At 47.4% G+C, this 17,238-nt stretch overlaps 1 protein-coding gene across 1 annotated transcript in view; it reads right to left on the bottom strand.

Annotated features, from left to right (window-relative positions):
* Itga9 (integrin subunit alpha 9) overlaps positions 1–17,238 on the bottom strand; it is a 311,746-nt gene that overhangs the window by 116,481 nt on the left and 178,027 nt on the right. The window contains exon 17 of the mRNA XM_059268864.1: positions 8,443–8,519. Coding sequence (XP_059124847.1) covers positions 8,443–8,519 — 77 coding nt within the window. The remainder of the gene's footprint in view (positions 1–8,442; positions 8,520–17,238) is intronic.

Below are 17,238 nucleotides of genomic sequence, written 5' to 3'. Positions count from 1 at the left end.
CGCAGACTCTAAGGATGTACCGTCTGTGACACAGTGACTCGGTGGTCGTGGGAAGTGGGGAGGCAGCCTGAGCAGGGCTATGGTCCCAGGTCTTGGTCTGACTCACAAGAATGTGTGGAACACCAGTGGTGCTACCTAGTTAATCTTCACTTAAGTGGTTAGGCTTCTACATACTACAACAGTTACCCATTGGTTAGCGATTGGGAAGAGGAATAACTACTTAGACAAGAGGCCACAGTGATTCTCTGAACCTGATGAGGGCAATTAGTTATTAGTACAATGCAATGGTGTGTGCTGTTCATTGGCATATGAGGGACTTGGGTGTGGTGCCAACAGCATCCACCCAGTTCACCATGCTCAGATTGAGACCACTTAGAAGGAGGTCAGGGACGAAGGCTCATAAAATATGGAAGTCTTCATATGTGGTCCCCATCCTCCCATTGGAGTGAACTATGATTTATGGGAATTCCATATTTTACCCAAGCTTCATCTTTGGCTCACAGGGTGGGGGGGGGGGTACAGCCATTGACCACTGGGACAAATAGAAAGGACCATGTCTCCTCATGTACAGCTGTTTATGAGAACAAGCAGGGCATCCTCATCTACCTCTGGTTACACCTGGTGGCTCAGATCAAAGTTGGGACAGAAGCTACTGAGAGAGAGAGCACAGGACAAGAAAAACCCTGAGGGAGACAGAGAGAGTGTGTGCTTGCAGGAAACAAAGTAACTGCACAGCTTTGTTACTGTGGAATATTTGTTTAACTAGGCAAAGATGTGTTGCATTTGTTCATGCTGCATTTGTTTAACTATGTAAAGATGTGTTGCATTTGTGTTAATTAAATAACCTGGGCTCAGAGAGATGAGGTTAGCAATTAGTTGATGGAAGCAGCAGGGAGGAGTATAGTGTGGGTTTTTTAGTTGGGGCAGTATGGAAGGAAAGGGGCTGCTGGGAACGCCATCAAAGAGAGAAAGTTAGCCAGTTGCTACTCTTAACTCTCTGAGCTCACAGGTTTTTACCCTAGCATTTGAATCTTGAGTTTTATTAGAATGATAGAGATGTAGTTAAAGCTACATTTAGTGACAGCAACAGAGCCATTGTCTGGGGAAAACAGAATTCCCCTCAGGCTATGGCCCTGAGCAGTCAGGATGCTAGAAGTTTAGAGTGAAGCCACTGTCACGAAGGTAAAACAGTATTTTGGTGCCCAACATGGTGCATGTATTTCTAAGTAGGGCCTGAGAAAGCTGGAGGGAAAAAAAAAAGAAAGAAAAAAGAAAAAAAACCCGACATGACTTCCTAGTAGCCAGGTGCTCACAGGGTACAGAGGCTCGACTCTGCCGTACAGCGAGCACTTGAGCAGTTGGCACATTAAATAGACATAACAAGCTGAGTAAAAACGCCTGCCACAGTACAGGGCACCCCAGTCCTAGAACTGGGGCAGTTAAATGCAGGTCCCAGTTAGACACAGCCCTTGGGCAGGCCTGTGTTTGATGGGGTTAAGCTCAGCTTTCAAGGACCTAAGTGAGGTGGCCCAGAGCCAGCCAGACATGAGGAAACAGGAAAGCAGGATGGACAGTATGCAGATGAGGTAAATGAGCCTCAGGGCCACACATAGATTAGTAGAAATGAGTTACTTTTAAGTTTTTTTTAAAAAAAGCTAGCTAGAAACAAGCCTAAGCTAAGGCCAAGCATTCATAATTAATAATAAGTCTCTGTGTCATAGTTTGGGGGCTGGCAGTCCAAGAAAGCTTGCTACACTTCATAATTTGTTCCCTCCCCCACAACTACAAGTCTGCCCTGCTGTGGTGAATCTAGTGTTTAGTGGCAAGAGATACAATGATTTGCAAAAAATCTTAGCAGAGACACAGCATGCTAAGACGGGAAGATGCGAGGACTCCAGCGGCACCATTTGTTTGGTAAGTCCCTTGCTTGGGTCCAGTTCTCAGGACAACAGTCCCGTCATCACAACACTGCTGGAGGGCTCTGACACAGGAACCTCCTGTGGCTGGCCGTATTTGAAAGCAAAGAAAACGCCACCAAATACAAGTTTATTAGGCAAGCACTGAGGGGGCTGGGGTTGGGGGTTCAGTGTATGCATGCCACCAACCTCTTCCATGGCTGCTATGGCTACTGCCTCGGTCCTCCTTCAGTGATCTTCTAAGCACCCCTATTGTCTACTGTCCAGGGAGTAGAAGGTGAAACAATCCCATCATAATCTCAACAGTGGGGAGGGCTGCCCACGAAGTTCTTCATTGGGATATATTTCTGCTGTTCATGTGTGTGAAAGGTACCCCCCAATGTTTTGAGCCTATCTGACAAAAGAATGGAGTCAGTTCTCTGGATAGCAGACTCCTCCCCCCATCCCCAGCCTCAACACACAGGAAAACAAACAAACAAAATTCCAAAATTCAAGAGGAATTTTCAAGTCATTTCCACCTTGAGGTAGGCCAGGTCCCCCAAGATAAACACCCGTGAAGACAAGGGACAGTAGTCTAAATGACAGAACGCGGGGCCTGGGAGCCACCACCAAGTACTTCCCTTGCCTCTGCCATTCAGGTTTTGACCTCAGGTGAGTGACTTCCAGACCCCTGTCAGGCAGCTTTAGTTTTTCCTATAGCATGAGCTCAAGCAAGGCTCCTTCCTGAGCCTCAGCACTTCTTCAGAGCCAACACAGTCATATTTACTTTCCAACAGTGTTCTGACGGCAAGGTGGCTCAAACTCACCTACGGAATGCTCACTATATACCAGACGCTTTTTCTTTTCTTTTCTTTTTTTTTTTTGGAGACACAGTCTCTCTATGTAGCCCTGACCATCCTGCAACTCATTATGTAGACCAGGCTGATCTCAAACCCAGAGATCCACCTGCCTTTGCCTCCTGAGTGCTGGGATTAAAGGCATGCATGTACCTCTACAACTGGCCAACCAGGCACTTTGTGAATCAGTGAAATATATATGCATTTATTAAATACCGAAAATAGTATTTTCTGGGACTACAGTTATTTCTCCACTTTCAAGATGAGGAGACAAAGTCACATCGAAGCTGAGTGCTACAGAGTGCTGTCCAAAGTGCCACAGCTGGCAAGATGCCACGGAGCCTTCGTGCACACTGAAGAACTGTTTTCACTTTAGTTTTATGAGCATGGTGTTATGCCTATGTATATGCGTGTATAACCATGGTGCCTGTGGAGACCAGAAGAGGGCATTGGATCCCTGGGACTGGAGTTACAGATGGCTGGTTGTGAGCCTCCAGGTGGAGCCATCTCTGCAGCCTCACATGGAGAACTTGGTAGGGTACCAAGTGCATAGCAGATGCTCAATAAAGAAGAAAACTCACTTCTTTTCTCCACCGTGGTTGATGGTTCTGACTACTTCTGAGAAGGAGAACAATTAGCTCCCAACTATGGGTGCTCTTGAGATGGGGTGGTCCTCTTCTATAAGCTGATCCTTCATGGGTGGAGCTAGCCACCCTCCAGCCAGCCAGTGGTTTAGGGAAACATACTCTCTCAATCCCCATGAAAGCAGTGTTACCAAAGTTACAGCCAGGGTATAATTATGTGGCTGCAAATGGTTTGGACTTTGCAAATATTCCACAGTCTTTTCAAGGCCCTTAATTTTTAATTGGGGTTGGTTGTTAAGGAAGCCTTGATGTGTTCCACTATCCTCGGTGGGATGCTCCGAAACAAACAAAAAGTTTTCATCTCAACTGCCACAACCTATTTTCCTTTCTATTTCTTTTCTTGTGATCACATCTAATGCTTTCTGAGGTACTATGCATACCCTGACAGGCTGTTGGATCTTCTATAAATGGAATTGACAGCACTGTTCAATGGAGACCACCTGAACAATTCCATCCCTGTTCCTGGGTATCTGTGGATGGCATGTCATAGCACAGGGCTCCCCCCAGGGAAAAATAATATCCAACCTGGGCAGAGTGGCAAATGCCCATAATCCCAGCTTTCAGGAGGCTGAGGTGGAAGACTGTCAGGTTGAGCTCTGCCTGGGCTCTTTAGTGAAGTCCCTATCTCAAAAGACAAAAGCTGAAGAAAAACACCAACTATGTTCATGGTCCTGACTATTCTGGGTGACCCACTCCCTCAACATTTCCCCTCTACTTTCTTTTAAATTTTTATTTATAATCACCTGTGTTTGCAGGGGGCGGGGAGAGGGCATGCATGAACAGAGGTGCCCAAAGAGGCAAGAAGGAGGTGCCTGATGCCTGGAGCTGGAGCTCTAGTCAGCTGGAAGCTGGTAACTGAACTTGGGTCCTCTCCAACGGCCATAGACACTCTCCATCAGTGAGCATGTCTCCCCTCCATACGATACATGGTCCTCAGTCTGCCATAGCATCTTGTACTGCAGACTGCCCAGCCATCACAGGCCTCCTTCCCATACTCTTACGCTACAGCTTCCTATAGTGAAGGCACAGAACTCATGACAGCTAGGTTCTACAGATTTTTGAATGCAGGAGACCAAACAACCCTGACCACCCCAATATCCCATGCCCTGGGCCCCCAAGCATGGCTCACTGCATCCATGTTAGGTTTATTGTCCTCCTCTGGGACTCTCCTATCCTCCCCTGGCTTCAAGATGAAGCACCAACTCATGGGTGTGTTGCAATCCAATTCCTCTCCTTCCTTCTGCCTCATCTCACGTCTCTCAAGCATCTCCACAAACCTAGACGCCCATAGTTCTTCATAGGAGTCCAGATCTCTGCTCACACTTCTCTTTACCTAGAGTGCCTCAGTTCTCTCCACGCCCCTTGACATGGGGCTCCTGGAGATGCTCCCTGTAAGAGTCCACCCCCTCTCTTCTCACACCCATCACCACCAGCCAGTCTCTTGGGTCACTCCTGCCTCGACTACACAGACCAGGAGAGCAGGACCCATTTGCCATTTATCTCTGCAGCTGTTCTTAGTACCTGCTCAAACAAGAAATGAGTGTGCATTGCACCCCAGGCAATAACGAGTCACACGGTAGTCAATAAGTAAGAAAGCTTCCTCTGCCTCAAGGCACTCAACTGTACTGAACCCAGTCTAGAGCCTCGTTCCCACCACTGTCTTCCGGCTGTGTCTTCCCGCACACGCCGGGCTCACAAGAGTCTACGGTTTGGCTTCTGTCTCTACTCACCCTGCTATGGAAGAGTGTTTCCCTGAGACCTCCTGTGGAAAACCAGGGGCTTTAAGAGCATCACAAAGCCTTCTTTCATGGAAGATCTGGCCATGGGAAGAGACCATAGGTTCTATAGGAAAACATCTCATTCTTAAGGATGGGCACAGAGGTCTAAGGACACTGCTCTGGGGTTCAGAAACCTCACCCAAGTGCCAGGGCTTGTCTCTGTCCCTAAGGTGATGAAATTCCAAGAAAGACCAGATTCACCCTGAAAGTATTATGGTTTTCAGGATGAGAGATGAGCCTACCCTGCTCCTTATGGACCACAGTAGATCATGTCATGGGTTATTATCCCTTGACCTCTCTATGTTCATGCCCTTTCCCATAAATTTTGGAAATCCACACACTAAAGAGGCTGATAACATTTTCCAGTCCTTGACTTTGAGTTTGGCCATGTGACATACTGTAGCCAATAGAACAAGGCCAAAGTAACAGTGTCCCAGTTCTGAAGCCAGGCCTAAAGAGCCACTGCTTCTTGGTGCTGGCCCTCGAACAAGTTTGACATTCTTTGAGAAGACTACGCCCACTCTAGCCCACTGCTTCCCGAGGGACAGTGGAAGGAGAGAACCAGGCTAGGACAACCAGGCCTAGACTCTACCCCTCATCGAACTCAGACGTGCAAATGCATCTGCTGAGGTACAGGTGAATGTAAGCAACCTTCAGGTGACCCATTGATCTTTCTCTCCCCTCATCCGGTCACACACACACACACACACACACACACACACACACACCCCACAGGATGGGGAGGGGGGAAGAGAAATACAACCCTCTAAGTCCATTCAGTGTTACTTAGATGTGTATGTGTTTAGTGCTAACCATTTGGGACTAGATAACCTATAGGGAGTTATACCTGGAGAAGACTGAGTCCCCTCTCTTAGCAGCCATTAATCGCCTATAGCTCTTCATCCTGGGCTGGGGCCTGGCTTGCTTCCATCCACATTGGGATGTGAATGGGTGTTGTCATTGTGTGGGTCTTGTTCAGGTGGCCATATTGGTAAGACGTCACAGGCACTACTACCACAGCTTGGGTTTCTGGCCATGCTTCAACAGCACTCTCAAAGGCCAGCAATGGAAGCAACTTACACCAAAAGTTCTTTTCTGACCACAATCCTTGAGGTTTCCATCTTGCGACACAGAAAGCACAGTTCACAAATGGCTAGCAAGGGTGCCAGAACTTTCCTAGCAACGCTTAGCCATGGATCAAGTGGATATTTTCCTACCACATGAAGTCTTCTATGATCCAAAATAAACCCCAGCATTTACAGTCTAGCTCAACATAAAAAGAAACTCGTGTATTTTCCCTAAAACACTTTTTTGGAAGACATACCTAAAATTAAAATGAATGAGCTGATAATTTATGAACCTTCTTTAGAATTGATGTCTCTAACCACCCCGGAGGCTCTTCTCCCTGTTAAACAGCTCCATTATCCACTCTCTGAGTCTAAAGCAATTTCCTCAGCTTAGGAAAGCATGCGCTACTTGAAGTCACCTCTGCTTCCAGAGTGAAACCAGAGGCAGTTAGCATCGAAGACTTGGGGAGAGTGTTTGTGTACACTGTGGGGCGGGGAGGGGGCTGGGACAGCATGCCTCACGAAGGAACTGGAATCTTAGTGTGATTTTCCTTTGATGAGTAAACTGTTATTAAATATTAGCAGTGTGGGGACCGAGGCTGCGGCCCAGTGGATAAAGTGTGTATCACACAGATGTGAGGACCTGCAGTTTGTTCCCAGGACCCACATAAGAAGCTAAGCTTGGTGGCGTGCACTAGTCATTCTAACATTGTGAAGGTAGGAGCAGGTGATCACAGGCCTCACCTGGCCAGCCAGTTTAGACTAGTTAGCCGGTTGTTCCAGGTTTCCAGGGTCACAGGCCAGTGAGAGAAACCCGTCCCTGAAAATGACACGTGTGATTTGACCTCTGGATCCACAGGCACACGTGTGAATGCATACTTCCCTACAGCCACACACACAGGAAAGTGACAGTGTCAAGATCCACAGGCACACGTGTGAATGCATACTTCCCTACAGCCACACACACACAGGAAAGTGACAATGTCAGGATCTACAGGCACACGTGTGAATGCATACTTCCCTACACCCACATACACACAGGAGAGTGACAGGGTCAAGATCCACAGGCACACGTGTGAATGCATACTTCCCTACACACACACACACACACACACACACACACACACACGAAAGTGACAGTGTCAGGATCCACAGGCACACGTGTGAATGTATACTTCCCTACTCCCCCTCCCCCCCCCCCACACACACAGGAGAGTGACAGGGTCATAGCACCGGAGCTAGGCATGGTGGCGGGTTTATGGTCCCAGCACTCTAGAGGCTGAGGCACATGGGGTTTAGGGGCTAGCCTGGGCTATGTAAGACTTCCTCTAAAACAAACAGAAGGACAAAACCAAAAAGGTCCCAGGGGTGTGTCATCACTGGTTCAAACTTAACTCTCAACGTTTCAGGTAAGGGCAAGTATGCCATCAAACATTTTCACCTAGTAATACTGATGGTTGCTTTGAGAAGTGACTGTAAATCATACAGAGGGGGTTCTTGGCCCCAAAGCTAATATAATATTTCAGAACTCTTGTTACCAAAGGAAACCATTGTCTGACATGTGGCTGATTCAGGACAAGCAGTCACTCCAAAGGAAACCTAAAATAAAAGGTTGGCGAAGCGGGGACAGAAGGCTTTGGTGTGGTTCATCTCTAGCCGTGGGGGATTTGCAGACTATGGGAGGAAGCCCTGAAATAATAAAGAGACTGCTTGCATGGGCAGGCTGGCTGCCCCCTTCCTTCACCCCGTCCTGCTTCAGAAACTGTTCCGCTGCTAAAACGGACACCACTGTTAAATGTCAGGGGGAAGATGAAAGGAACCCTCACATAATACTACCTTAAGTCATGTGAGACCAAGCCCAGAGGTCAAATGCTGGCAGTTTCCCATGGTGCAATCTAACGTAACGTAATTAATGTCTAGTCCCCTCTCAACACACAAACAGAAATTATAAGGAGCAGTCAATTGTGAGTTGGGGTAAAATTGCAAACTGAACCCCAGCTAATCCCTCTGGTAATACCTGTTTTTAAAACTGTATTTATAACATACATTCTAAAACCACCTCACAGAGTATCTAATACTGCTTACCCTTTTTTGTTGGGGAAATCTAGACTTCCAGACTTTGGGTCTAGAGTCAAACAAAGACCAGCTTCTTGGAACAGCGTCATGAAAAGAACAGTGTCACAAAAGGAACAGTGACGTACCTGGAAAGCAGGAGTTTCCCCCGAAGCTGCAGGTCAGCAGCGCAGTCCTCAGATCGGCAATTCCGCTCAAAAACTGTCTGTGGGAGAGAAAATGGGAAGGTTGGCACGGAACCTAAACAAAAGAATAACGGCCAACTGTCGACTTCCAAACCAGGCAGGTCTCTTCCTCTGAGCCCCCGGGTGCTCTCTCACAGCCCCAAGAAGCCAGCTCCCTGGAGTGTGGAAGGGACTTTCTTAAGGTCCCAGGGAAGCTCTGTCAACTGTGGTCCTGAGGCTGTGAGCACGCCCCTTCTTTGTTCTAGTTCTCAGCTTACCCAGAGCTTCCAGTAGTTCCTTCTAGAAGCATGCAGGAGGGGCTGGGGGAATGGCTCAGTCAGTAAGAACACTTCCTCAGGACTTTGGTTTGAATTCCCAGCGCTCTCATGAAAAGCCAGCCATGGCCATGCATAACAGGGGCCTTTCAGCCGGAGCTGGTCTAGGAATATCATCTTTTAGATGCTCTCAGACATCAGTGACCAGCCGGAGCTGGTCTAGGAATATCTTTTAGATGCTCTCAGACATCAGTGACCAGTCATCATGTAAAGCATCCTGAGACATCAGTCTGCTCATTTCCTCCATGTTCTCTCTTGAGGAGGAAGAAAGTCTTTCCTTGAATCATTTTCTACATGAGCAATGGGGCCATGTTGAATATTAGTCCCAGAGGGAAATGTCAAAGGCATTCAGGCCTTTGGACTGAGGATATTTCAGCAGCCAGTGGTAAGCAGAAAATGTCATTCCCTTCACCAGGGCTGGGCCTCAGCAGTCAAAGCCTCACTCAGTGCTGGGGCCTGAAGTTCAGTGTGTCAAAGCTGGCTTGGGCTCCACAGATCCAGGGATGCACCCAAACGCTCCACAGATCCAGGGATGCACCCAAACGCTCCACAGATCCAGGGATGCACCCAAACGCTCCACAGATCCAGGGATGCACCCAAACGCTCCACAGATCCAGGGATGCACCCAAACGCTCCACAGATCCAGGGATGCACCCAAACGCTCCACAGATCCAGGGATGCACCAAAGTTTGGGCCTCCCTGTGAAGGTTGGCCATGCAGTGGGAGCGGCAGTGGCTGAGGTTGCAATGCCTTCTCCTTGAAGTACAGGAGGATGTGAGAATTTGTCCCTCACTGTGGTCTCATCTCTATGATGTTCTGATCTGTGAGAGCATTCTCCCTACTAGACAATGGAGGTGTTTCACAACTCCCACTACTTTACTATTTCAGGAGGATTTGGAGATTGTCCTTCATTAGCTGTAATTTATCAAGTTTCAAACTGCTTCAAGGATACTGCTCAGGTGGTGAGATTTTCCTCTCCCTCCTACCAAGCATACTTATAGGTGATTTGTTCCCTTCTCAGACTATCAGTCCACAGGCCTCTCTGGGTGCCAGCGTGGACTCCAGCTAGCCTGTTGGCTAGCAGAGAGTCTAGACTCTACCAGACAGGGTAATTTTGCTCATGGAAATTCATAATCCCATGCCACATTTCCAAAAGAATAAAGTGTCCTAGCCAACATTCCCTTCCTTGATTATCATGGAAGTCTTGGGGAAAAGAGTAACTTCCTGTGTTCTTTTTGAGCCTACAGAAGCAAGGAAAAAGCTAAATTCCATAGTGGCTTCAACAAAGGTTTCTCTGATGTCCCATCACCACCAAGGTGAGAAGAGGGTGTGGGGTGTGTGTGCAGATGTCTAAGGTGAGAAGAGGGTGTGGGGTGTATGTGCAGATGTCTAAGGTGAGAAGAGGGTGTGGGGTGTGTGTGCAGATGTCTAAGGTGAGAAGAGGGTGTGGGGTGTGTGTGCAGATATCTAGGGTGAGAAGAGGGTGTGTGTGCAGATGTCTAGGGTGAGAAGAGGGTGTGGGGTGTGTGTGCAGATGTCTAGGGTGAGAAGAGGGTGTGGGGTGTGTGTGCAGATGTCTAAGGTGAGAAGAGGGTGTGGGGTGTGTGTGCAGATGTCTAGGGTGAGAAGAGGGTGTGTGTGCAGATGTCTAGGGTGAGAAGAGGGTGTGGGGTGTGTGTGCAGATGTCTAGGGTGAGAAGAGGGTGTGGGGTGTGTGTGCAGATGTCTAAGGTGAGAAGAGGGTGGGGTGTGTGTGCAGATGTCTAGGGTGAGAAGAGGGTGTGTGTGCAGATGTCTAGGGTGAGAAGAGGGTGTGGGTGTGTGTGCAGATGTCTAGGGTGAGAAGAAGGAAGGCCCTGTGTGCTTTAGGGCAAGGATAAAGCTGAAGGCATCCTCAACAAGCTGGTGGAACTTAAGCTTGAAGGTCCAGTGCAAGTATGGCCCTGCTTAGGCCTTTGAACTGACTTTATATTGATAATTACATTTTTTCCCTTTTAGAGTCACCCTCTCAATCTTACAATGCCATGTCCTCAAAACCCAGGCCCACTTCTAATCATATGTCTTTCTCTTTACAGGCAAGTGATGCAGCTTTGGGCTGCTCCAATGTTAGATGTGTATTTATTATAAATTTGGAATTTGCCTGTTGACTGAAACCTTTGTTTATGTGTCTAGAGACGGTTGTGACTCAAAGTCTATTTCTCCTGATACACGTGTGAGCTACTCAAGCTTTGTCTCATAAACTCTTATCATCCCCGGGTACACCCTTGACTGAAAATGAGCCTTTTTAAATTTTATTTGTTTTTCTTGAAAATGAGCTTTTTACAGACAGCATGGGATGACCTATGGGGATGGGAAGAGATGGGATCACAGGTGTGACTAGGAAGAAGTGTGGATGGGAAGAAATGGGGAGTATTACTTTAACTATGTAAAGATGTTTTCCATTTGTTTATGCTGCATTTGTTTAAAGATGTAAAGATGTGCTGCTTTCCCTGCCTAAGGCACCTGATTGGTCTAATAAAAAGCTGAATGGCCAATAGCTAGGCAGGAGATAGGCGGGGCTGTCAGGCAGAGCAAATAAGTAGTAGGAGGAGTTTAGGAGAGAGAGAGACAGACAGACAGACAGAGAGAGAGAGAGAGAGAGAGAGAGAGAGAGAGAGAGAGAGAGAGAGGAGGGAGAGAGGAGAGAGAGAGAGGAGAGAGAGAAGAGAGAGAATGAAGGAGAAAGAGAGGGAGGCACCTGGGCCTGGCAGCCAGCCACAGAGGAAGCAGGAAAGTAGGACATACAGAATGAAAGAAAGGTAAAAAGCCCTGAAGCAATATGTAGATGAAGAGAAAAAGGTCAAATTAAGTTATAAGATCTTGTGGGACAAGCATAATATAAGCCCGAATATTCATAACTAATAATAAATCTCTATGTCTTGATTTGGGAGCTGGTTGGTGGTCCAAGAAAGCCTGCTACAGGAAGAAGTGGTTCTCTGATCTTCCAGTTCACCCCAATACCTGGCTCAGGTTTGTTTTTATTAATAAGACCTTCTAAGATTCCTGCTACAGTTGGTGGACTGTTTAGGAAGGATTAGGAGGTGTGGCCTTGTTGGAGGAGGTGTGTCACTGAGGATGGGCTTTGAGGTTTTTTGGGTTTTTTTTGTTTTTGGGTTTTTTTTTTTTTTTTGGTTTTTTTTAGACAAGGTTTCTCTGTGTAGCTTTGCACCTTTCCTGGAACTCACTTTGGAGACCAGGCTGGCCTCAAACTCACAGAGATCTGCCTGCCTCTGCCTCCCGAGTGTTGGGATTAAAGGCATGCGCCAACACTGCCCAGGCCGGGCTTTGAGGTTTCAAAAGCCCACAACAGTTCCTGTCTCCATCTCTTTCTGCCTAGTGCATGAGGATCAGGTTTAAACTCTCAGCTACTGCTCCAGTGCCGTATCTGCCTGCCTGCTGCCATGATTCCTGCCATGGTGGTCACAGACTCACCCTCTGACACTGTAAGCAAGCCCCCAATTAAATGCTTTCTTCTCTAAATTGCCTTGATTGTGTTGTCTTCCAGCAATGGGACAGTGACTAAGACAGAAGACTGCTGTGTGGGGCTCTACCCATTGCTGAAAGCAAGGCACCAGGACTGAGTTTGCATTACTGTTGAGGTCTCCTTTCAGATCTGCCAAAACTTGTTTTACATGTGTGACTTTGTGGTGTTGGGAGCTTACACATTGGCACTGAGTCTGTTACTTTATTACTGTGTAAAAACCTTTGCCTTCAAAGACAGCTCTTGCCCTTAAAGTCTACTTCAAGTTCACTGTGTGAGCTATTCTGGCTTTCTTTTGGTTAATATACAACACACATTTTTTTTTTCTGCTCCTGTGTACACTCCTTGAACAGAAGTGAGTTTCTGGTAGACAGTTGGACTTTCTGTGTATGTTTAACACATTCCAACATTTTATATCTTTTTCTTTGCAGGAATTTAGCCTATTTACAGTAATTAAAGATAAGGTCAATTTCTTTCATTAACGTGTGTGTGTGTGTGTGTGTGTGTGTGTGTGTGTGTGTGTGTGTACATGGGTGTATGCATGTTCACATGTATGTGCATGTGGACATACATGCACCTTGAAGAGTTGGCTATATTCCCATGCTTATTACAGCAATTCTCACAACAGTGGCAATATGGAAACAACCTATCAACAGGAAAATTAAAAAAGAAATGGTGCAATGCACAGATATTCCTCAACTTCCTGAGTGGTTTCCCATGTAGCCATAGATTTAACGATCTATTACCAACCTAATAGTCTTCCTTAAGTCAGTGTGGTGGTTTCAGAGAAAATGGTCCCCAGAGGAGGTGGCACTATTAGGAGGTGTGGCCTTGTTGGAGTAGGTGTGGTCTTGTTGGAGGAAGTGTGTCACTGTGGAGGCGGGCTTTGAGACCTCATATATGCTCACTTTCTGTTGCCTGCAAGATGTATTCTTAGCTCCAGCATCATGTGTGCCTGCACACTACCATGTTGCACCATGATGGTAAGGGACTGAACCTTTGAACTGTAAGCCACCCTAATTAAATGTTTTCCTTTATAAGAGTTGCCATGGTCATGGTGTCTCTTCACAGCAACAGAAACCCTAAAACAGTCGGGAATACTGAAGACAAGAAGTGGGATGTGCAATTTAAAACCCTAGCTGAATCAAGTCCCTTAGTAAATTGGGAAAGCAGTTGCTTTAAGAGTAAAATAAAATGTGATGTACAATTAAATCAAGAGACCTGTGCCCAACACTAGGGAGTGAGTGGTGTGTGTGTGTGTGCACGCACACACATGCGCGTGCACGTGCACACGCACACACGCACGCACGCACGCACGCGCGCGCGCACGCGAGTATGCTGAGGTTAAAATTTGATTCCTGTGCCTGAACCTAGATGAGTCTCTTCTGGGAAAAAGGCCAATTTGTTTCCGAGGAATTGACTCTGGGAGGCAAGAGTGTTGGCACGCTGCAGCTTCACCATGCTGGATGAGCAGAGTTTCCAGGAATAATGAAACTTCTCCTTAGCATGAAGCACAGAAAGTATGGCTTTAAGGTAATGGCCCAACTCCAGATCGTTCCTCCCAGGGAACAATCCTAACAGCTGTAAGTTTGGTCCCTGAGAAATCCCTGTTACTTTTACTTGTACCCAAAGTCTTCTGGGGAAACCCAAGTGTGGTACATCAACGAGGCCCGCCAAACTCAGCTTGGCTGCAGTCTCCTCTGCCCTCTATTCTCTACCTGCTGGTCTGCACAGCTCTGACTGCTCACCTTCCTGGAAGCCGCCTTCCTAGCCATGAGAGTGGACCTCCTTTCTTCTTGTTGCAGGAAGCTAAAACCTCTTTCAGGAGATGATCATTTCCTGCCTCGGGCTTTTGATGGCCGAGGAATGGGGTGCCAGCAACCTCCAGCCCAGACTCCTTTGCTGACTTCTTCCTCACCCTGCTCCTCATCTTGGACACCCCTAAAGATTAAACTTTCATTCAGGAAATTCCTTTTTTATTTCTCACTGAATTCTTACTGTATTTTTTTTTAGGATGGGGCTAGCAAATTTTGGCCAAGAAGAGTGAGACAGGACATCTTTGAGTTTGTGGCCTTTGTGGTTTCTCTTATAAGGACTCAACAGCTGCATCACACAGTGAAGTGGCTATGGACATCACATGAAGAGATGGGCATGGGTGTATGCCGACAACCTTTTTCCATTTTCATGTGTATGTGGCAGGATGTGTGTATGCATGTTTGCATGTGTGTGGGTATGCATGTGGAGGCTGGTGTTGGGAATAATCTTCAATTATTCTTTCACCTATTCTTTGAGGCAAGGTCTCTTGACAAGCCTAGCCCTCAATGATTAGTCTCTCCCTAGACAGCTTGTTCAGGGATTGCCTGTCTACGCCCTTGAGGGCTGGAAGTACAGGTGGGCCACCAACCCCATCCAGAATTTATGTGGGTTCTTGGGGTCTGAACTGTGTTTCCCATGCTTATGCAGCAAGCTCTTTTATCCCTGAGCCACCCCCACCATGTAACCCCCCTCCACCCCGACCACTACCCTGTGGCACTCAAACTTACACTTTGCCACAGGCTATGGCTTGCTAACTCTGGTTGTATCATATTTAACTAATGAATTCTTCACCACCTTTGGGCTTGGGTTTGGGGATGGATGAACCTGGTTCTAATGGCACCTTCCTTTGAGGCAGAACTGTGTGAGCTTTTCCCATGATGCCAAGCAGCAATGTGGACATAGGGCTCCGGGGCTGGAAACTCGGTGGGTGCTCCAAATGCTCAGACCTTGAGGGACCCATTTCTACTACCACATCCCTACTAGAAAAATCCTCCCTTCTCAGGGAACAGGAAGGGGGAATCTTAGACATGTTTGTTAGGATCAGAGAAGGGCCAGTTTTTCAGACATGGTAACACTTGCTTTAAATTAAACTGCAATTATATACCTGGACTGTACACTGTAAATACAGTTACTAAGGCAACCAAGTCTTAGGCTGAAGCCTTTGAAAAGGATGATTGGGTTGGGTGGGAGTAAAAGGGTTTCAAACCCCATCCAAGGGAATTAATCAAGAAGGCTCCATTTAAAAGAAACAAGCAAGATGTATTCTGATACGCAGTGTGACTTCACAGTGGCCTCATACTGCAGCATCCTTCCAGGACCACAGAAGTGACATTTATGATCTGGTATTCCTCCCACAGGTGTGAGAGCTCCAGGTACAAGAGGCTCCAGCTTCGTGCAATTTGTGTATGAACCCCTATCACCTGGTGTCTTAATCATGGTCCTGTCAAGGTGAAGAGACACCACAGCCAAGGCATTCAACGGGGGCCGGCTTACAGTTTCAGAGGTCTAGTCCATTATCATGGTGGCAGGGAGCACGGCAGCATGCAGGTGCTGGAACAGCAGCTGAGAGCTGCATCTTGATCCATAGACAGAGAGGAAGAAAGAAAACAGGGCCTGACTTGGGCTTCTGAAACCTCAAAGACCCCTCCCAGTGACACACTTCCTCCAACAGGGCCACATCTATTTCAGCAAGGCCATATCCTAACAAGACCACACCTCCTAATCCTTCTCAAGTACTGCTACTCCCTGATGACTAAGCACTCAGTTATGAGAACCCACGGGGGCCATTCTAACTCAAATCACCACAACTGGCATGGTATTTAGTATTTAAAAAATAGGTATAGCTGGGCGGCAGTGGCACGAGCCTTTAATCCCAACACTAGGGAGGCAGAGGCAGGAGGATCTCTGTGAGTTCAAGGCCAGCCTAGGATACAGAGTGAGTTCCAGGACAGGCTCCAAAGCTACACAGAGAAACCCTGTCTCAAAAAAAAAAATAAATAAAAATAAAAAATAAAAAAATGGTTATAATTGCCCTGAGAGTAGTTTCCTCCATCCCAATTCTGTTCTTATTTTATTTTAATAAAACCCAACACAGCCTTTCATGAGGCATGTTGTAAGCCTGCAGGGTAGTCTCAGGAATTTCAGCTCTGCTTCACCCATATCCAGATGGAGGACTGGTTGCTTTTGCTTTTGCTGTTGCTGTTTTGTTTTGGGACAGGGTCTCACTATGGAGCCTGGACTGACCCGGAACTCTGTGTAGAGCAGGAGGGCTTTGAACTCACAAAAATCCACCTGAGTGTTGGGATTACAGGTGTGCATTACCACACAAGACCTTGCCTTTTTTTTTTTTTTTAAGACAGGATCTTCTTTCTATAATTCAGCCTGGCCTTGAACTTCTGTGTGGCTAAGGATGACGTTGAACTTGTGATCCTCTTGTCTCCCCCTTCTGACACTCACTACACTTGGTTTACACAGTGCTGGGGAGTGAACCCAGGGCCTCATCCATTGTAGGTCATCGGCTGAGCTCTACCAAGTCCAGTGCGGATCTCTTTCTATGTCACTCACCTTTACATCGTATGACAAAGGGCCAGAGAGAACAAGATAAGACAGCCCACACCTTCTCTTTTGTTACCTGTACTTCCTCTACCTGGGCGTGTGCGTGCGCACACACGCGCACACACACACACGCACACACGCACACACACACGCACACACACACGCACACGCGCACACACACACATGCACACACACACACGCAACGCACACACACACATGCACACACACGCACACGCGCACACACACATGCACACACACACACCCACGCGCGCGCACACACACACACGCACGCACACACACACACGCACGCACACACACACACACGCGCGCGCGCGCGCGCACACACACACGCACACGCACGCACACGCACATGCACACACACACGCACACACACACACACACCCTGTGGTGGAAGTCACTGGAATCACACAGCATACATTGGCCAAGGAGGGATTCCCAGAGGGAGCTCCCAGCATATCCCATTTCATTAAACAGCCTTGCAGAATGACACAGGCTTTTGTTCCTTTACAAGGG

This window comes from Peromyscus eremicus, chromosome 7 (genome assembly GCF_949786415.1).
Source record: "Peromyscus eremicus chromosome 7, PerEre_H2_v1, whole genome shotgun sequence".
In the NCBI taxonomy this organism is placed as follows: Eukaryota; Metazoa; Chordata; class Mammalia; order Rodentia; family Cricetidae; genus Peromyscus; species Peromyscus eremicus.
This window is presented reverse-complemented; position numbering and strand designations above follow the sequence as displayed.